The sequence below is a fragment of the Petaurus breviceps genome, unplaced genomic scaffold, assembly GCF_028583685.1.
Source record: "Petaurus breviceps papuanus isolate PSGF00001 unplaced genomic scaffold, PetGlider_PUasm1.0 38, whole genome shotgun sequence".
NCBI lineage: Eukaryota > Metazoa > Chordata > Mammalia > Diprotodontia > Petauridae > Petaurus > Petaurus breviceps.
Genome location: NW_027186304.1, coordinates 25,515,499 through 25,538,330, shown reverse-complemented (window position 1 = coordinate 25,538,330; position 22,832 = coordinate 25,515,499). Strand labels below are relative to the sequence as shown.

The following is a 22,832-nucleotide window of genomic DNA, read 5'->3' as shown; positions in this document are numbered from 1 at the left end:
GGAGATGATTGGTGGATTCTTTCAATTTCTGTTTTACACAGGAACTGTGAAAGATTTGGCTACTCTGATCAATACAATGATCCTAAACAATGCCAAACGATTCATGAAGAAAAAATTCTATTCACCTCTGAAGAGACAACTAAAGAGAGAACTAATGTATTCTGAGTGCAAATTGAAGTATAATTTTCTTGCTTTATTTTTTTTTTGCTTTGTTTTGCAATATGACTAATATGGAAATATGTTTTGCATGATTTCACATGTATAACTGATATATTGTTTAGCTTCTCAGTGGGTGGAGGAGGAGTGGGAAGGAGGTTGAGAATCTGGAACTCAACATTTTAAAAGAATGTTAAAGATAAATATATAAGAAAAAATGATAATGATTCCTCTAACAATGGCAGAGTCCATATAGTGATTCAACTGTTGTTTCAGACATGAGCTTTTTTGGAGGGAGGAAAATGCAAGACCAGTGGGAGAGAGCATTTGTGTTGCAGAGGGCAAGAGGGTACAGGATCACATGTAGGAAGATGGGAAAAGGGAGGAACTTTGGTTCAGCTGAGTCAGGAGAAGACTTGTGTATATGAAGATTAGGTTATCTTAGGTCATTGTTTTACATGTGAAAGAACTTTAAAAAGAGGAAAGCAGCAAGTTATTCACGTGGGAAGCAGAGGGAAGCCACATGGACACATCCACAGAACAGGTAAGCAGTCATTTAAGAGTAGTCAAACAGGGGAAAAGGAAACCAAAGAGGAGAAAATTAGAATAATGCACCTGGGATATGATTAGCAACTGTGGTTAACTGTATATGGGAGAACATTGGTGTGTATGTGATTGAGGCAGAAAACTAATTAGAATGCTTTAGCAGCTGATTGAATCAGTATAGTGACTGAGGAAGGGGGACTTTGTGGAATAATTGAGACTAATATAAAGCTTGTGGGTTTTCTCAACTTCTGATTATGGCCTTTGATTAAGAGTTTGCTGTGGAAAAGTGAACTGTGAGGAATCTCCCATTATAAAACTCTAGCTGTATTTCTATCTTTTGCTCACACAGTTTTTTTTTTACTATTATAAACACCCAAATTAATTACAAAGGACATATGAAGGAAGATGCTATTTGCATCCAGAGAAAGAACTGATAAGTAGAAATGTGTAGAGAATAATTTTAGGGATATATATGTATGTATATAAACGTATTTGTGTCTAATGGTAACCCTCTGTAGGATGGGGGAGGGGGAGAAGAAAAAAGAAATTTACATGATAACTTTATTGTATATTTAAAAGGAATAGCAAGTTGTACATAATAGATTTGTAGTTTCATGTACAATCACGTTTTTATTATACTAGTTTATGGAAATGCATGTTTTACTCTATAAATTAAAAACAAAATACATTTAAAAAAGAAAACATTGGGGCGGCCAGGTAGCACAGCGAGTAAGAGCACCGGCTCCAGTGTCAGAACAACCTGGGATCGAATCCAGGCTCAGACACTTAGCACCCACCCAGAAACACCTGGCCATGTAACCTTGAGCAAGTTACTTAACCCCGATTGCTTTAAAAAAAAAAAAAAGAAAAGAAAACATGGGTCAATCCACATGCTGCAGGAGGTTAACAATTTAGAGGAGACTTGAACATTGAAGCAGCTAATGCTTTTTAGAGGGACTGCTGTAGTGATGGTCTTTCCAAGGCTTGTTCTCCCTCCAGTGTTTCGTTTGTACACGCATAAATGGCACTATTTAGTAAGACCAGGGATTCTTTGTAGGATTTTCCGTTTGTCCTCATGTTACTATTTGCTCTATTTCTTGATACTCTGTAGCCAGAGTTCTGGCAGTTTTATATTCCTCCTGTCCTCATCAGCCTCTCCTTTTTGGGGGCGTATTTTGCTACAGAACACTATGTAATGTTTTTACCCTGCTGTGTGGAAAGGTAGACCCAGTACCTGGTTCTCTGCTTTGATATTCGTTTCCTTTGTAGTAAAGCAGTTAGTGGCAGCAGCAGGCTGGTATTGGGTGTCACTTCTGAGGGAAGGTTCTGAGCTTTGATCACAGGTTGCCTTTGGGGGATTTTTTTCCTAGTGGTTCCTTGTGATTGCTTTAGGTGTCTAGTCCCCATGCAGACTCATGAAAGCATCAGTTCATTCAGTACCATTGCTTTGCTGTCTCTCTGAAAAAGTGCCTTCTGTCATGTGTTACAACACACAGTGGCTACTTGAAAAGTCCTGTTGGCTGAATAGCTATAGCTGTGGGGAGATTGAACTGTTTGGCAGGTGGAATCACTGAAGGTTGAATCTAGGGATTTATTTTCCTCTGGTGTCTCCCATTTAGGAAATAAATCTCAAATCATTGCCTACCTCTGCCACTAACTTGCTTGTGTTAATCTTTGGTCCATTAGGAGCTTAAGAAGTAGTTTTAAGAGGTGATGTTAACGGTCGCTGTTCTTTGGAAGCATAAAATGCCAAGGAAGCTTGTAAAGTTTTTCTTTGTCAATATTTTTCTCTCATTCTCTTTCTCTCATTCTCTGTCTCTATCTCTATATGTCTGTATCTCAGTCTCGCTCTCTGTCTCATCTATTTCTAAGTATTGTCAACTTTTTTATGTCATGGACACCTTTGGCAGTCTAGTAAAGAATCCTATGAACCTCTTCCTCATAATAATGTTTTTAAATACATAAAATAAAATAAATATACTTTAAAAACAGAATTATCTAACAAGTTCATGGACCCTAGGTTACAAATCCTTTTTTTTTAAACAATTGAGGTTAAGTAACTTCATCAGGTTTACACTGCCAGTTATTTTGTGTGGGTGCCAAGTATCTGAGGCCAGAACCAAACCTGGGTCTCCAGATGCTGGGGCTGGCGCTCTTACTGTGCCACCTGGCCGCCCCAACGAATCCTTGATGTAATAAGAAACTGTATGTAATGCATTTCACTTTACTGTATAGGTATGCATATACACATTAAAAGACATTCAGGCAGGCATGGTGTAATGCAAAGAAGCAGGAGACCTAGATCTTACTTTGCCATTTAATTTGCTGTTTGAATTTGGGCAAACTAATTATTAACCTCTTTAAACTTTAGTTTCTTCATTTGTGAAATAAGACTAGATAAGTGTTTTCTATGTTGTATGTATATGTGGAGCTCTGGTGTTCTTAATGATGTGCATAGGGTTTTGATGAGAAAAGTTTATTAGTTATCTCCCTCTGAGAGTCAGCGTGATGTCACTACATTGTAGTGTATAAAAGTCTGCAGGGATTAAAAAGTCCTGAATTCAGATTTTCTGGTAGCTCTGCAACTGAGGGCATAGTTCAAAGTACTCTAGGTAATTCTTGAAGATCATAAACTATAGACCAATTGCTGATTTTAATTTAATCTGGTATTATTTATATCAAAAATACTTATTAACTCTGGCAGCTTGAAGTATGGACATATATTTAAATCATCAATTTCATTTAAAAAATTCTCCCCCTTCCCCATGTCCATTTTATATTAGTAGGATTCCCAATCCTTAGACTTCTAGAGACCATAATTTAAGGGTTCCACTAATACCCAAACTCAATATTGCTCTTTGGTCAGATTAATTAAGAAAATAATAGACCACATGATATCCAAGGTCCTATCTGGTGCTAAAATTCTATATTTCTAAAAATATTTTCAGTTCAATGTGATTGTTGGAGTCGTGTTTAAATTCTTTAATGCCTTGCTGACAGGAATCCTAGAGTAGAATACCTTTGTAAGGTATGGAAGTATAACTACCTAATTTGTTTTGTGAATCAGAACTTTTTAATATTGTGTTTTCTTAAAATGGGCTATGCATGTCTGATTTTATAATGTGTGGGAGAAAGGGAGGGATGTCTTAGAGAATTTATTTCTTTCAAAAATTAAGATTTTGCTGCATTATTGGTTAATATTGAACTTTTCAAGGCAACTTTTTCCTCTGGCCTAATTAAACGTGCAGTTCTCCCTGGGGTTCTGGATCCTGGTGACAGTAATACATAAAAATATAATGAGTGTCTTTATTGAGAGTTATTAATAACAGTCCCACATCTTGCCCTTCTACTGCTAAGGTCATGTCATCAATTCCATGATAAACACCTTTCTGAGATTTATAGCACATTTGGGAAAAAGATGATATTGACTGAAACTTGGGTTCCTCCCAAGGCAAGAATTTTCACATCAATTTTGGAGAGTTTAAACGTAGCGATTGAAAAATGACTTGTGCTTCTTTCTAAACTAGAGTTTAATGAGTATTATACCTCATTTACTCATATATTGGTTGGAGTTTTTATTGCTTATTTTGTCAGCCCCTAAATAGTGGTCTGACCATAGTGGGTGGGGAAGCTGTCTCAGGTGAAGCAAAATGACTTGTTGGTAACCACAACAGCATCAGTCCCTGTGCACATGATGCAAGGGAGTTGGCCATTATTGGAATGAAGAGGTACTCTCACTTTATTCTTTGAATTTGTTTCTGTTTTCTTTAAAAAATAATGGTATTATCATTACTTGAGAACAATTATTATCAGTTAACAGTCATGTAGATTCTGTGCTCGTTTATGTTTTGCACTCAAAAAAAGAACAATATAGTTAGTAATAATCGTAACAAATCATGTTTATATAACATTTTAAAGTCAATAGGGTATTTTCCTCATAAAGACCCTGTGAGGCAGAGAGGGTAGTATTATCCCAGTTTTATAGAAGAGGAATCTGAGTCTCAGGGACATTAATGATTTGCCCATAATTGCTCATTCATAAATACCCAAGCAGGAACTTGAACTCAGACCTTCTGACATTGAGTTACCTGTTCTTTTTTTTTTTTCTTCTCCACTTTATTTAGTCAAGACAAGCCCATGTGTGAGCATGCACACAAACTAGACATTTTGTAACAAAGTACAAAAGTACAAATACAGACCAGTGTAGACTGACATTCCTTGATTAAAAGAATCCCCAGGGACTCATTTCTTTGAAGTTGTCTGCATTAAAACACACACATCTCCACAAACCATCTTTGTAAATCATTCAGAGCTGAGTTCCCTAGTACTGGCAGCTATGTGACAAAAATGCCATTGTTTATAGATTCTATTTGTCCATGTCCAGTTGAAGGTAAACTAGGTACAAATAAGAAAATTGTAAAGTCTTCAGTCAGTCTTCCATCCCTGGCTTTCTCTTTCTGTATCACTTCTCCACTTCCCCCATCCCCAACATAGGACCTATGGTTATATTGTTATTTTCACTTGACTCTTCTCCTAGACAGAAAACTAGCAGTCTCCAGTATTTGATTAAATCATCTTTGGATGGAACTTGTACAAAAAAAATCTAACCTCAACCAGGGCTGTGCTTTTTAAGTTTCTTTTCTTTTACTATAGTGGAAAATAGATGTATTTGTTTCTTTTTGAAGGAATTTCAGGCTTTAGCATCAATGTGGAAAGTTGATGGTGAGCATCAAAGTGGTGATGGTTGCTAGGGGAAGGATGGGAGAGGTGCTCTCCCTAAGGAGATACTAAGCCAACTCATCTTCCCTTGATCATGACAATAAACTCCAATTCGTTCTTTTACAGCTTGCCACATAAAAGAACTTGGGTAGGGGTAGAAAGGATAGACTATGGTCTCTTTACCAAGATGGCCCCTGTTCCACTTGGAAGGGAAAGGCTGTTTTAGTTGAAGGTCTAGGCCTTAGAAGGTATTTATTTGTCTTGTGGGAGGCTTCAACCTCCCTGCTCTAGCATTTCTCACTTGCCTGATCACTTGTCAGCTCCTAGCCTCAGCTTCCTTAACCTTCAAAGAGCTCCTGCCATGCTTTCTCTCCCTCCCTCTCTTAATCCATGCCTGATGCTCCAGGATTCCTAGATAGTACTTCATTTCCCCCCTCACACAACCCTCTTTCAGTACTTTAATCCCTCTCATATGGACTTTGGCAATAGCTTTCTAATGGGTCTCCCAGTTTTAAGTATCCTTTTTCCCAAACCATCCTTCACACAGCTGCAAAATTAATATTCATAAGGACCAGGTGTGAAGGTCTGAATTCGTTACTAAAGTTCCAGTGGCTCCCTATTGCCTCTAGGAGAAAATATACATTCTTTAGTCTTTCATTTAAAGGCCTCTATAATCTGGCTTCAACATACTTTTTTAGGATTATTGCAAGGTACTCTCCTCATATTGTGTATTCCATCCAGACTAGCCTATTGTATGTGAAATTCCATCTCTCCCATCCTTTCTTTGCCTAATGGACAGAATGAACTCCCTCAGGGTGTAATGGGAATGTAAATTTTTAAGATCTTCCCTGCCCCTAGGCTAAAGTGCACCTGGAGCCTGGGGTGGGAGGCTTGTTTTTCAGTAGATACTTTTTGATTGGCCAGTGGGTCAATAAGGTTGTTACATTCTCTGAGCCGGGAGAAGGCTATATAAGCCCTGATGTGTAGCTTTGTTTTGGGACTCACTTTGAGAAGTGTTCTGTGATTTGATCTGGATTCTTGGAAGCCATTGTTGAGAGCCCCCCCCTCGGCTTTGAAAAACCCAGATGTTGATTTGGTATGGATGTAATGCTTGGACAGTTTGGAAGCTATCTACTTGATCTGTTTCTCTGTGTTGATAATTCTGTCTGTATATTCTGAAGTTTGGGGTGCTGACCTTTTTCCCCTGAACTAGGTAAAGATACATATGTTTGACTGATTAAAGTAAGCTTGTTAACCCATTTTGAGTTGCTTTTCTTTATCAAAGCAGATCCAAGAACCTGTATGGGCAGCCACCCTGAGGACGCTTGGGGTGCTTGCTGCTATACAGGGCCAGCTAGGTGGTGCAGTGAATAGAGCAAAGGCCCTGGAGTCAGGAGGACTTGAGTTCAAATTTGACCTTAGACACTTAACACAAAAACTAGCCGCATGACCTTGGGCAAGTCACTTAACCCCAAATGCCCTCCAAAAAGCAAAAACAAACAAACAAACAAAACAAAAAACAGAATGAACTCCATCTTAAAACCTCCTTCCTACAAAGTCTTCTCTCATGTTCCCCCTCTTACTTAAGTAATTATAGATGGAGCCATAAGGAGAATGTTATCAAACCTTTCAATAACAGTATTAGTACTGATTTTATTAGTTTCCAGAATAAGAGGTTACAGGGCAAATAATGAGATGCCCAGAGAAACCTTGATTTACTGGTAGATGGCTTCATAGGATTTGAAGCATGGTCAAGGTCCATGTAGCTACAGTAAACTAGATGGGGTCTCTGGCAATGCCTGTAGGGTTACCAGATGGGGAGGAGATTGGACAGTGGAAAGGGAAAGATGGTACAGTGTTTGAGCAGGCCTTCCAAGGCAATGAAATTTGAGCTTTATTTAGGAGGATGTAGGGAGTCAATAAAAATGCTTTATTTTGTAGGGAGGACTAGGTATGACTAGATCTTTATATGAGCAAGGTTATTCTGGCAACAGTATGACAAATATATTAGGAGGAATTGCAAGTAGAGATGGATAGGTGCTATTTGGAGTCTATTGCAAAAATTCAGGTATTTTGTAATGAAACCTGAGCTAGGGTGGTAGCAGTGTGATTAGAGATCAATGGATAGATAATTCAAGATATATTGAAGATGTGTGATTGATAGGACTTGGTTGGAGTTATTACTTGAGGAAGAACAAAAAGACAAAGGCAAATTTTTGAAACCTTGGTGAACATGAGGTATTAAGTGGCGCCACTGACTGAAATCAGGTGGAAGAACAGGTTTTTGGAGAAAGGAAATGATAAGCCTTTTCCTAGTTACATAGACCAGAAGGATACATGGAACCTTTATGAGGCCTGTTGAATGTGCAGGTGAAAAGGTCCTTTAAGCATTTGGGAATGTGGGTCTAGAGTTCAAAAGAGTAGTCAAAGGTAAAGATAGGTTTAGGAGTCACACAATCATGAAATTTGAAATTGAGGAAGGACTTTAGTGTCCACCTAGTCTGATATATGAGACGAACATATAAGGGAAGTGATTGTCAGGCTCTGCTTGAAGATCTCTTAAAGAATAGAACCTAGCACCATCCACTCTCATAAACTTTGATTATTGGGGAACACCATTCCCCACATGAATTTTAAATTTGTCTCTTTTCAACTTCCATCCAATGCCCTTGGTTCTACTCTTGGGGCAAAACAGAAGTGATCTAGTCCTTCCTACATGTGACTGCCTTCCAGATATTTAAGATCATTTGTTCTCCTGAAGATTCTTCAGCCTAAACACCTCAAATCCCTTCAACCAATCTTGGTTGTCCTCTGCACGCTCTCTAGCTCTCAGTAATCTTTTTTACCATGGTACCCAGAAATGAACACGGTACTCTAGATGAAGTCTGATGAGAGCAGAGTACTGTAGGAATATCACCTTTGTATTCCTGGTAGCTATTACATTAACTTTCTCTGTTGCTACATCTCACGGCTAACTTATTGGACCTGCAGAACACTCTCTCTCTCTCTCTCTCTCTCTCTCTCTCTCTCTCTCTCTCTCTCTGTCTCTCTCTCTGTCTCTCTGTCTCTCTGTCTCTCTCTCTTTCTCTCTCTGTCTCTCTCAAAAACTACTACGAGGCTTGCTTTCCTCATCTTACATCTTGTTTTGTTTTATTAAAGTGATTTTATTGTTGTTCAGTCGCATGTGACTCTTTGTGAACCCATTTGGGATTTTCTTGGAAAAGACTGGAGTGGTCTGCCGTTTCCTCTTCTAGCTCATTTTGTAGATGAAGAAACTGAGAAAAACAGGATTAAGTGACTTGCCCAAGGTCATACAACTAGTGTCTTAGGCTTGATTTGAGGTCAGGAAGATGAGTCTTCCTCACTCCAGGCCCAGTGCTCTATCCACTGTACTGCATATTGAATTTCTTCTTCTTAGATTCAATCCAATCTATTATTTTGGGTCCAGACTTGGTCATACAGTGACATTTATGTCATCAAGCTTTGTGTCATTTGCAGATTTGACGAGCATACTCTAAAAAAAGCATTCTTAATTTGGATTAGACCTCCTAAAGGATTTGTGGATAAATCCCAGGGGCTTCATAAACTTGGATGGGGGGTGGGAATTACATTTTAATTTTCACTGATATCTAATTGAATCTAGCATTTCCTTCTATTACGAATGTAGGCAACAAACATGATTCTGAGGTGTCCGTAGGCTTCATCAGATTGCCAAAGGGGTCTATGCCCCCCCCACACACACAGGTTAAGAAGCACTAGCACTGCCCTAGAAGAAAAAGGAAGCAAACAATAAAGAGTAAAATAAGAGTTCTTTGGGAAATAATTGGAAGAATAAATTGACTGGAATAGAAAGTGGTAAACAAGTAATAGATTTCTTGAAAATTAGAAGAGAAATCACTGACATCATGATATGACAAGAAATATTAAAAAATGGAAAAAGATTGAAAAATATAAAATATTTTATATAAAAAACTAATGACCCAGAAAAAAGTCAAAGATAGGTAATTTAAGAGGAAGAGGGGGAGGAATTAGTAGAGAGAAAGGGGAGTGAGCAAGGGAGAGAGAGACAGGAGAGACAGAAATATTGATTCTGAAGCTCTGACCATATTTTTAAGAACTAGTTTATAAGCAGTGTTTGGCCCAATAATCAGACATGATGTGTACAGATTACCTACTATTTTGGTCTACTCAGCAGAAAAGAGAAAAAAAAGACAAGTGTATTTAATGTCAATCATAGAATTAGAGCAAATAAAGTTGGAGGTTCTCAAGGGATAATTTTTATGGAGGTTTCATCTGTGGTATTGTGTTCTACTCCACATATGTTTCTGGCTAAAGAATTAGAATTAGGTTCCGTAATGGACAGTGCTAGAAGCATACAGACAAATTATCTATATTGTGACTCTTTTTTCCTAGACTTTAGGGAGACAGTCGCCCTTCTATTTGTATCTGTCATCAATGCATTAATGATTTTAAGTTGTAACTCTAATCTTTTATCCCAGAGCTATGTCTTAACTACTACTGGGATTCCTTATCTGGTAATCTACTCTTGGTTGAATATTTACCAGATGGTTGCATTGAGAGTTGTAGGGTACCCCTAGAGACCCAAGAGGTCTGAATCATTACTCAAGGGGAAATAGATTGACCTTTATCATTAATGGGAGATGATAAAATTGATTCACTGAAATATTTATTTCTTGCTTTGAAGTTAAAGATTAGATCATATATGAAGTTGATGGTGCTTTTTGGAGATGAAGTCAATTATAGTACTGTTAGTTTATTCAGTTTGGGTTTTGCCTAATCTATACAGATTCTGCAATCTCATACAATCACCATGAGTAGGTCATATAGCTTAGTATGTTAGAGCATGGTGCTAATGCCGCTGATATATTCAGTGAAGGTCAATGATTCTTCCAGGGAGAAAAATCTCCTCTGTGGTCAGAGAATATAGCCATAACTGCAGACATGCTTCCTGCAAATAAATGCTGTTTGTAAGAAGAGAAAAAAGGTCTGGATACCATGGAGAGGTGCAGAAGGTAGAAGGAAGTTTTGTATGCACATCTGTGGATAACAGTTTTCCTTATCAGTTCATTAAGATGACATAGCACTAAGTCTAAGATCCTATAATCTTTAGCCATCCTGTTCAGTTCTGGGATGCTGTGATTATGAATTATTACAGCCAGCTGGTCAGAAGCAGCATCTTTGTAGAAGAGGATGAGTGCGTTTATACTTCAATGTATAGAACTTTAAGCCGCAAGGTTTTTATTTATTAATTAATATATTTGTTCATCTATTTATTTAGTTTTGAAGATTGAGTCTCCCTATCTTACTCAGGATAAAGTTCAGTGGATAGATACTCATGGGATCAATTCCACTGCTGATTGGCACAGGAACTTTTTTCTGCTTTGTTTTCAAATTGAGCTGGCTCATGACCTCCTTTAGCAGCCTTGTCCATTTCTTCTCCCCTCCTCCCCTCACTTTCCCAATGCCTTGATCTCTATATTGGTGACCAGTTTAATGTAAATACCTATTTGGCTTTAAATGTGCTATAGCTCAGAACTCCTAAACTCAAGCAATCCACTAGCCTTGGCCTTCCGAGTAGCAGAGATTATTGGCATGTCTTCCTGCCTGGCTCCCAAGATTTTTTTTTAATTCTGGTATAATACTGTCATGGTAGACCTATAAAATTTGGGGAGTGGGAAGATGACCAATTATTTTCCCTGAAAATAAAAAAAGAGTACAAGATCGAGAAGAAAAAAGATGTTATTTTGATGGTACTCATTCCCTTTTTTTTTCCCTTCTTTTTAATTTGGAGTCAGTGAATTGATATGAAATAAAATATGCAGTATGTGCAGTAAGGCATAGAAACTGAGAAAAAAGGCAACCTATTTTCTTTAAACTGTATGAAAATATATCCTTCTGCAAACACCACTTTTTAAACAGAGTATAGCTTCAGACATTTTAATGTCTGTGTAATGTGTGAAAACTGCTTTGCTAGATTAAATTACGTATAAGAGGATTTCAATAATGCTCAGTGTCTGATTCACTAAACATCACTGAAGTACTCAGAGTTTAACAGGCATTATATACTTTTATTGTTGTGGTAAGCAATTAAATGTATATGTCAGTTTGATTTAGAAAACAAAGGCAGTGTCTATGTTGAGGAGGATTTTTTTGGACAGTTCAAGCAGTTTCCTCTTTCTTTTAGGTTTCTTTTGAAGCTTTCTTTGAATTACTTAGTTAATAACCATGTACACACAATTTAAAGTTTGTCACAAATGAATAACTTCCTAACTTCTGAACTTCGTGTATTTTAGGAAAATGGAACGTGTGCCACTAATGTTTGGGTGGGGCTGGGGGAGGCAGAATATCAGTACTATTTCTCGATCTTGCTCTATATACAGAATAACCCAATTAATCCCCCATTGCATTCGGTGAAGATTGTCTTAAATGAGGTCGCTTCATATATAGAACAGATGAAACAAATTCAAGAAAAACCTCATAGGGAATAACATCTTTTATTTTTACAAAATTACTTTTAAAAGGCTGTGCCTGTAACTAGGAAGTAGGACTGATGAGTGCACACAGGATAGTTTAAACTGCAGAAGGCCAAAGGAAGTCACTACATCTCTCTCATCTGTAAAATGAGGGGGTAGGCTAGAATGCTTCTGAGAGCCCTTCCATTTCTAGACCTCTGATTCCACAATCCTATGATTTGAAGTATTTTTATCTTATATTTCAAGAGTTGTTGGTGTTACAATCTTTAGATTTATTGAGTTCACAGTGTACTTAAGATGAGGAAAATAGTAAGATGTGTCAATATATGAATTGTTGAATAATAATTTTCAGTCAATCAATAAGCATTGATTATGTACCTACTATTTTCCAGGTGGCTAATGAGTAGAGCACCGGGTTTGGGATAAGGAAGATTCATTTTCACGAGTTCAAATCTGAACACAACTGAACAAAAATATGCCATATAATGTATTAAGTATTGGGGATGCAAAATGAGGAAAAAACTAAGAGTCTTACTCTCAAGGAGCTCAGAGTCTAATGAGGGGATACAACAAGCAAACCAATCTGGATTGGATTGGAATGGGGAGAATGGAGTGAGTATAGGCTGAGGCAGGCAGAACCAAGGATACTGTTACAATAGTCCAGGTATGAGGTGATAAGTGCCTGCAGTAGAGGGGTGACAGTGTCAGAAAGAGAGAAGGGAATCTGTTTGAGAGAGGTTGCAAAGGTGAAATCAATAGGTCGAGGCCCCAGATTGTATAGGGGGTAAAAGATTACGAGGAGTCTGGGATGATCCCCGCGTTGAGAGCCTGAAGGACTGAGATGATGGTGTAGCTCTTTACCAAAATAGGGAAGTTGGGAGGTGGGGAGGGGAAAGGTTTTAGTAGAAAAGATAGTGAGTTTGATTGTAGACATGTTGAGTTTAAGACGGTCTACTATATTCAGTTCAAGATGTCTAAAAGGCAATAGGAGATAAGAGACTGGAGTTCAGTAGAGAGGTTGGTCCAGGATAGGCAGATTTGACAATTATCAGCATAGACATGGAAATTAAATCTATGGGAGCATTGATCCATCAGTCAACAGGAATTTATTAAGTAATTTTTATGTGCCATGCACTGGGTATACAAGTGCTCAAAGGATGAAGCATTCTATACATGCAAAAGGTCTATTTTCCTTTTTTTTCCTTTTGTTTTTCTTTTTGGCAATTGGGGTTAAGCAACTTGCCCAAGGTTACATGGCTAGTAAGTGTTAAGCGTCTGAGGCCGGATTTGAACTCAGGTCTTCCTGGCTCCAGGGCTGGTGCTCTATTCACTGTGCCACCTAGCCACCCCAGGTCTATTTTCTAATAATAGAGACAATAAAGGTGCATAAAATATATAGAATATAAATATTAAGTTCATAAATATAGTCACACTTAAAGTAATTAACTATAAAGCAATTGGTATGGGAGGACATTAGCAGTTGAGAAGGAGCGCAGAAAGGATTCATGGGGAAAATGTGTCAGCTTCATCTTAAAGGAAGAGAGACCATAAGAGGTGGGATGTCAGTTCATTCCAGGTTTGGGGGACAGCCATTACAAAGGCCCAGAGACAAGAAACATAAAGGCATGAATGCAGAAAATAGAAAAGGCCAATTTGGCTAGATCACAGACAATGAAAGAGGGAATAATGTCCAGGGAGGCTAGTAAAATAAATTGGGACCAGGTTGTGTAAGACATTGAAAGCTAAACAGAGGAGTTTATATTTAATATTAGAGATTACAGGAGACCACTGGAGTTGATTGAATAGGAGTCATATGGTCAGTTCTTCCCTTAAGAGTTGGATATGACAGATAATTGTAGAGATGAAAATGGCGAGATTCTGACAACTGATTGGGTTAAGGGAGAGAAATGAATGGAAGATAATAATGCTGAGATAACAAACCAAACACCCTAAAATGATGATGGTGCCTTCAACAGAAATATTGAAGAGTTTAGGACCAGGGGAAGGAGGAGATAATGAATTTAGCTTTTGTCCTGCTGCCCTTGTCTGGGACATCATTTTGGAATGTCCACTAATCGATTGGTGATCCAAGACTAAAGCTTGGGGAAGACACTGAGGTTTAATATGTACATCTTAGAGTCATCTGGAGAGGACTTATAGTTAGCTCCATAAGGGCTGATGAGATTCAAGAATAGAGACAGAAAAGAAAAGAGCTCAGGACAGAAACTTGGGGAGCATCTAAAATTAGTGGGCATAATATGTGACTGATGACTAAGAAGGAGTGGTCTGATAGGTATGAGTGAACCAAGAGAGAGTAGTGTCATGGAAACCTAGAGAAGAGAATATCCAGAAGAAGAGGGTAGTCAGCAATGTTAAGAGTACCGGGTAGTTCTATCCCCAGGATAGATGAAAGCTGACCTTGGAGAGGAAAGTGCTGGCAACTGGGATTGCCAGGAAGGGCTTCCTGAAAGAAGAAGCCATTGAGCTGAGGCCTGAAGGAAACCCGAAGTCTAAGATGTAGAGATAAGAAGGAAAAGAATTACAAGTATTCCAGTGCAAAGGCGCGGAGATGGGAAATTCTGTGTTGTGTGTAACCAATATCAAGAAGACTAGTTTTGTTGAGCCGTAGAGTTCATGGAGGGGAGCAATGTGCAAGAAGACATGAATAATCCCGAAACCTTGCTGTGTCCAAGAATTGTTATTTTCCCAGCCTCTTTCTACTTGTTCCCCCACAAGCCATGAGAAGGAACTGCTAGTATGATGTTAAGCTATTATGAAAGCGGTTCTCTCCCTAATTTTTGGCAACATTTGGGGTAATATTCCCTTGTATCTTGACCAAAATTTTCTTGGTGAAATTACACCATCCTCACATAGAAACAATGCTATGTTATCTATGAGTTTAATTTCTGGTTTTATAGAGGAATTTTACTGTAGCATGGTGGGAGAGCAGGTAGATGAGAGAAAGATTTAAGGGGAACCTTGTTCAGTTGTTTGCCTGTTCCTATCCATGCATACTATCTCATTAAGCTAAAGCAATGAATAAAAAAAATAATGAAAGAAATAAAGTCAAAGAAGCTATGCCTTGTGAATGGTTTGTTCCACAGTCTCATCATTGTTTTGTTTCCTGCCCGTTTTCTCCTTTGGTCCTGCAATGTCTGCTGGAAGAAACTGCTTATTTATCATATTTTCTCTTGGTATGCACCCCCTCATACATGTGAATAAAGTCTCTTCTGAGCTTCATTCACACAGATCCTGTAGTTCAGGGGTTCTTTACTGGGGTCCATAAACTTAAAATACAAAAATGAAAAACTTAAAAATATTTTGATAATTATATTTCAATATGTTTGATTTTCTTTCTAATCCTATGTATTATGTGCGTTAAAAAGCATTATTCTGCAGAGGGGCTTCTCCATGGGCTTCACCAGATTGCCAAAGGGGTTCATGGCACCAAAATGTTTCAGAATTCCTGTCCTAGTTCATAAAATGAACTCCAAAAAAGTGATGGAAGATTCTTATTCAAAGAAAGGCTTAAAAATGAAAAAAAAAAATCAACCCCCTTCTTTGGCTCTTCCAATGCTATAACAGCTTTAACAGTTAACTCATTTTTTTTCTTTGAGTACTAAGTCATCTTTTGCTTTCTTACCCATTCCTGATCTATTAGATGAAGGCAACTTGGCAAATTGGTCTGTGTAAGGAAGAAAATATCCCAGAATAATATGAAATTCATAGATTCTTCCTTTTTCCAGTACCTCTGTACTTAGACTTGAGTCCAGAAAGAACCATCTCATGTTTTTTATGTTCCTTTTCAAGTGATAAAAAGACCTTTGTGTAATAGGAGAATTGTATAGTTGTTCCTGAACTTTATTAGTCTCCCTGAGTTCCCTGTCAGCCCATGCATGCTATTGCATTTTTATTTGTGCATATCTTTGTCAACAGCAGTTATTTTGTAAACCAAATCTTTAGCAATCCTCCAGTTCATCTTTGGTTCCCTACGGCTTCCTCTTGCACGAAGGGAATTCTATCAAAGTGATAACTGCTTCTAGCACAGGGGCCCTTCCTGCCCTTTGTCTGTGGTGATAATCTCCTTGTTGAACATTCTGAGTCTAGACCCCTTCTGTTTTGGTCTGTACCTGATGTAGTACAGGTGCTTTCTTCATAGAAATCATGTTATGCAAACTCTAGAAGTTTCTTATCAATGTTTTGATACTTTTTTCTAACATTTTCACCAGAAATAAATGGAGAGGTTGAATTTTAACCTGCTGTAAACAAACGTAAGCATCTTTATTTATTAGGCTTTGAGTGAGAAAGAAAAATAAATCGTCTCAGGTTGTCAGGGTGAAATATTGAATTTAGTGGTATATCTTCTTTAATGAGTTTTTGGTTCCCAGTGGGATGTTTAATTGAGACGAGTACTATTGAGAGTGTAGCAGACTACCAGTGTCCAGTGGTGCTAATTTCATTGGCATGCCTCAAGCTAATGAAAAAGACAAAGCTACCAAGCTATGGAACACAATTTAAAACAGTATGAAATTACTTGCCTTTGTCCTTGGCCCTGCCCTGGTTAACATTTTTGTCAGTCATTCGAATGAAGATGAAGGCAAGCTTATCAAATCTGTGGATGGTACAAAGTTAGGAGGTATGCAGATAAGCATACAAAAAAATTTTTATAAACCAGAAAGATGAACTAGTTCAGAGTTTTTAGTTGACTGTATGTTCATTTATGGACATGCTGGGTCATACAGCTGCTAAAAAAAAAAGCTAAAATAATTTCAGGCGGCATTAGCAGAGTTATTGTATGTAGATCAGTGAAGAATTAAGAGGCTCATAGGGTAAATCTAAAGTGGGAAGGTTTTCCCTGGGCCAGTCCTCTGCATTTTATAGATGATGCTCAAGGTAGCAACCATGTGACCTTTGAATTCACGTCCTCTTACTTTGAGAGGCCATTGTTTCTCTTTCCATTCTACTCCGTGGCCTCCTTTTGTTCAGCTATACTCTATACCAAACACGTGCTTTCTGAAATAGGTTGTTTTGCTTTGGGTGCCATGTTTTAAGAGTGCCATTGAAAAATTAGAGAGTACCTATGTACAGGAGTGAAATCATCCTGGTGAGACATCGTAAGAGGAAGAATGAGGAAATTAGGGTTGTGTAGCTTGAAATGGAGAATTTATAGAGAGATATTTTAACTGTTTTTAAATACTTGGAAGGTTGTTATGCGAAAGAAGTTGACATTACCACGCATCTCCAGAGGGCAGAACTGGATCTAAAGAGTAGAATTTTAAAGGACAGATTTTGGCCTGCTCCAGGGAGAGTATTTCTAACAATTATAGATACACAACAATGGAATAGGTATTCAATAATAAAATGAAAAAAAGCATTCAAGCAGAATCTGAATAACATCCTAGTTAGGGTATTATAGAAGTGACAGGGATGTCCTGCATTGACAAGGAAGTAGATAATTATAAAAGTCTCTTCTAACTCTAAATTTCCATGTTTTTTTAAAAATTAATTTATTTCATTCTTAATTTACAGAATAAAATAAGAATTTCTATGATATAGTATAATAAAAAAGATGATTGCATACAAAACTGTAAATTTATTATGTACAACTTGATACTCCTTTTAAATGTATAACAAAGTTATTGTATACATTTTTTTTCTTTTCTTTCTTCCTTCCCTCTTCCCCACCCTAAAAGTGGCTACCTTTAGACACAAATATATATGGATATATATGTAAATTAATTATTTACATTTTTCTATTTATTAGTTCTTTCTCTGGATGCAAATAGGATCTTCTTTCATATGCCATTTGTAGCTAATTTGGGTATTTATAATAATCAACATGACTTATTTGCTCAAAGTTGGTCTTAAAAGGATATTACTGTTACTGTAAAATTATCCATGCGATATTTGAAGTGTGAAAAAAAATCTTAAAGCTAGTGTTCCATCTCATGACCTGAACTTTGAGGGAACCAAACACAACAGAGACATATATATTATGTGGGTATTGTTTTCTTTTTCAGTCTTAAGATAGATGAAAGGCAATGTGGCTTAGTGGAAAGACTTGGAGTTTTACCAAATTATTTAATAGTGCTAAGTAGGTTTAACATTTTCCAAATGAGAAAATTGAGTTGCAAGAGAGTTTGTGACCTTTTTGTCAGGATTATAAGATCATAATTGTAGACCTTGAAGGCATCTTAAAAGCTATGTAGCACAATCCTCTCATTGTGCAGATGAGGAGATAGGTACATAGACATAGGCCAGATTAGAACTTGGTCTTTGGACTCCACATTCCAGTGATCTTTCCATTTTACCATATTGTAGTCTCCAGTTAGGAAGATCTGGATTCAAATAATACCCCTTCCTCAGTTGTGAAATCATAGTCAATTGCTTAATTTCCCTGAAACAACTATATAACATTGTCATTTATGGACCAAACCTTCTTAATCTGAATTCCATTAAGATGCTTTTATTTTGATAACTCTTTCAGGAAAATTGGTTTTCTTTACAATGCAATATACTTTATTTTGTTTTTAATTAATTAATTTTTAATTTTCAACATTTGTTTCCACAAGATTTTGAGTCCCAAATTTTCTCCCCATCTCTCCCCTACCCCTACCCCTGAGATGGTGTGCATTCTGATTATCCCTTCCCCTGTCTGCCCTCCCTTCTATCACCCCCCCCTCTTATGCCCTCCCTCCATATTTTATTTTATGTAACTAAAACATTATTCTGAGAAGGCATCTGTAAACTTCACCAGATTGCCAAAGATATCCATGATACAAAAAAATGTTAAGAAACTTTGTTAAAGATGGATGTCCCTTTCCCCCCAAAATTATAGGTCCTATGCATATTAACCTAGGTAAGAGCATAGTTTAGAAGATGTGAGAATCAGGGGGTGGATGTCATAAATGTGAGCAGTTTCAGGGAAGCTGAAATATCTGAGTTGGCCTCTATATACTAGTGTTTTAAAAGAAATTCTCTGCCTTCTAGATGCATAGTTATATATTTAGACCTAGACTTAAGCACATTTTAACCTTATTTCTACTCTTATTCATAAGATGGCTTCTACCTTTTATGTATTAATTGGTTTTATTTATAACTGCGAATTTAAAATAATTTATTTTGATTTTGAAATATCAGGTTGCTGAATATTTTATGTGAAGTCATTTCAGTAACAGATTGAGGATCATTTTGCAGAAAATATTTCTCAGAATACATATGTGGGCAGTTGGTTATAAAGAATCACCTTATTACCCTACATTATTGCCTTGCACCAACCCTGACATACCTGCTGATATCATTTCCCCGAATTATTTAATTTGGTTTGGACAAGCTGTAATCATTCTCTTACATTGAAATGTCTTAGAAAATTTATGGGGCAATGTCAGTTTATAAATTCGACATCATAGTTGCTTCCCAGTTCTGTAAACCTGGGGAAATGCCAGTTTTACATCTGCTTTTTTTTAAAAGGTCTTAATTGTAATTGGCACATTCCCATACCAACTTCTCTTCATGAGGAAACATTTTTAAGGGTATAGGAGCAAATTTACAGCTGCTTTTTTTTTAATCACAGGTGTAGAAGTGTTGAAGCCCATAATTTGTAACCAGAGACCAAAGCAAATTCAGTTTAGCATCAAGTTGGCGGTTTGGGAACCCTATAATTCCCTCTCTTTATATTGGGCAGGATCTGTCTTCTATCTTCTAATGCTTTTTATTTTTAATCTTCAGGTGGTTGCTCATTTGATGAGCCATTTACCACATGTGGATACAGCCAGGGTAAGGACGATGACTTTGACTGGGAATGGGTGAACACATTGACAAAGCCTTCTGATCCATGGATGCCATCAGGTTTGTTATAAACTTTGGTTTTACTATTCCTTAAAAATAAGGGTAGCTGTTGATATCTTTCTACTCTCCAGATCTATTTAGTATAGATAGTTGTTGAATGAATGACAGTTTTGGAAAATAGATGTGAGAAATGGATGGTACTGGTCAGCTGATGAAAATGGAACAGAGCATAATTCCTTTTTATGACATTGGATTTATTATAACTTAATATCTCCTTCTTATCCTTCCTAGTTGAGGTCCCTATTATCTTTGAAGTAGCACCATGTTCACTTGTAGGGAAGATACTAGGTAGGAAAGGCGCAATAGTAGCTATCAGAGCAATATTGACAACAATTTTGATAAGGGTAGTTGGCACACTGGATTAAGGAGCGAGAAATATGGTGCCTTGTGGATATAATTTAAATTTTCTTTCTTGTGTTTGTGAAATGGGGATGATAATTATGGAGATGTTAATGAAGATTAAATGAGATCTTTGCAAAGCACTGTGAAAGTAACAACAGGTCAGTGTAACTGTCAGTATCATTCTTTTGGTGGTGATTTCATTTTGTTCAGTTTTGGTTTTTAGCCCTTTTTGAAGCATTCATTGATTTTTATTTTTCTCTTTCTTTTAAGCCAAGGTGTGACATGATCTGAATTGTACATGAGGCCTATAAATATAGTATCAATGTGAAGGATGAGAAGAGAATAGGGGTGGGACTGGCTACTTGCAATAATCCAGAGATGGGTGGTAAGGTAGGCCTGGAATAATGTCAGTGACGTGGGAAAACATTTTGAAGATTGGTGTGAGAGAAATTGCAGAGGTAAAAAAAAACAGACAAAAACCTTAGATTTGGTAATAAATTGCATATGAAAGGTCAGGGAAAGAGGGAAAAAAACAAATAAACAAACAAAAGATACCATATAGTAGCATGCATGACTAGATAGGAAGCCAGAACAAGGAACAGGTTTGGGGTAGATGATGAAAATTTGGTTTTGCACATGTTGACTTTTGCAATATTGATGGAATACCTAAGGAGAAATGTTCTGTAGATACTTAGATTATAAATTGTAGTTTCTGAGAAAAGGCAGAAAAGGAATTATATATTTGGGAATCATTTGCTTAGAGATGATTAATGAAGTGTTGGGAATGAATGTAGTGGAAAAGAGAAGGGAGGAAAAAAAGCTAATGATGAAGTTTTTGGAATTACCTACTTTAAGAGATCAATTCAACAAACATTTATCAAATATTTATAGATGCAAAGATGTATACTCGGCTCCTAAAGAACTTATAATACAAGATAAAGGAAAGGCATCTTTATACTTATAGTTTTGATACAATGGTAAGTGAAATAAAAAAAGAATGAAAGGTTCTGGCAAAGCTCTGTGGGTAATTTGGTGTGGAAGACAACACTCTGGCTTTGGGAATTGGGATAGGAGGTGCCATATGAGTTGGAAAATGGAATAGGAATGGGAAAAGACTAAAATGAAGGGAAAGAACCATTCCAGACATGGATGACATGAGAAAATAGAAAATAGAGATGAAACAGAGCAGAATGAGACTATGAAACAGAATAGTACAATTAGTAATACAGTCTGACTAGAACATGGAGTATCTAAAAGAGTATATTGTGAAAGGAGATTGGAAGTCATGTTACTTTATAGAATGCCAGGATCATGAGTACATATTTTTTGTATAGACAGTTGGTAATTACTAATAGCTTTGAATAGAGCAGCAGCATCAAAGCAATACATTAGGACAATTCCTTCTGCATTGTCTTGTTCATCTTTCATTTTTAAAGAGGACCAGTCGCAATGTGGGATGATCCCTTGACTTGAGCATGAATGGGATTCAAGTGAGGCTTAGTTGGGCAAAGTCATCAGCCTCACTCTCTCTTTCAGAGTCATCAAAGTCTAGGGGCATGAAAACAGTCAGGACAACTGGTAATGGCCTGGGATGCAGTGCATGGCCTTGGCTCTAGTTTTATTGTGAAAGACAGACTGGAGAGGGAAGAGAGGTAATGGAGAACCAACAGTCAACTGGTTAAGAGACTGATAGTTTAGCTTTGAAAAGATGGGGACTTGTATTAATGTTGTCATAGTATGAGTGGAAAGGATTGGGAGGGATGAGGGAGATTATGAAGATATTATTAGTAGGGCATGGAGACTGATTAAGAATATATGATGAGAGAAATGCCAAGTCAGAAAGGGGTTCCTGAGGTCATGACTGGAATATATCTATAATGCTAAGCAGAAGCAACTTCCAAGTTCAGATTATGAGAATGGCAAACTCCATTTATTCAGTGACAGATTAAGGTAAAAAAACATTCACAGAAAATCAATATCAAAATACAGGGTAACTCAGTCATTTAGTAAGTTCTCAATTTCTCCACCCCTGGAAAGTACATTCATTTAGTCAATCACAAAATCTTCTCTCTATTCAACTGGAGATTAGTTTCCAATCATAAACAAAGCATATTCATTTGGTCTGTCAGAGAGTATAAAAGTCAAGAGTTTTCCACCCCTAGATCACAACTGAATTACAATCCATCACCACCAAGCACCCTCCCAAAGGGGCAGTGGAGAGAACAAAGGCCATCTACCCCTGATCCACAGCAAGGTTAAGATATCATCACAGCATTCAATACCCAAGGAGAGGTCTTTTCTTCATCCTGACCCTAGGCAAGTTCGCAGCAATCTCTGTTCCTGGGGAGACAAAGCTTAACAAAGCCACAATATACATTGCCAGTGTCCTCATCAATTCACTCTCTGCCTGCAGAACAGCCTCAGGACCCCTGAAAACATCAGCAACACCCTGCTTCACTATTTCTGTAAACATACAACAAGAAAATCCTCCTTCAGGGCTTCTTAACCAACAGTAAGGTTCCAGGACCTCTGCAACAACAGCACTGTCCTTTACCAGCAGATAAATCTGGCCAAGTAACATCAAAACAGACAGAAAAAAATACTAGCACCACAGTCATGCCTCATCAGTTGTCAGCAGCTCTGAGTGGCAGTTCTCAAAAGTCCTGGGCAGTTCCAACTGGCCCTGAGCAATTCTCTCTCTCTCTCTCTCTCTCTCTCTCTCTCTCT

At 37.4% G+C, this 22,832-nt stretch overlaps 1 protein-coding gene across 1 annotated transcript in view; it reads left to right on the top strand.

The window, feature by feature from the left end:
- The window catches only part of PTPRM (protein tyrosine phosphatase receptor type M), a 1,041,338-nt gene that overhangs the window by 231,251 nt on the left and 787,255 nt on the right, over nt 1–22,832 (top strand). The window contains exon 2 of the mRNA XM_069099664.1: nt 19,644–19,763. Coding sequence (XP_068955765.1) covers nt 19,644–19,763 — 120 coding nt within the window. The remainder of the gene's footprint in view (nt 1–19,643; nt 19,764–22,832) is intronic.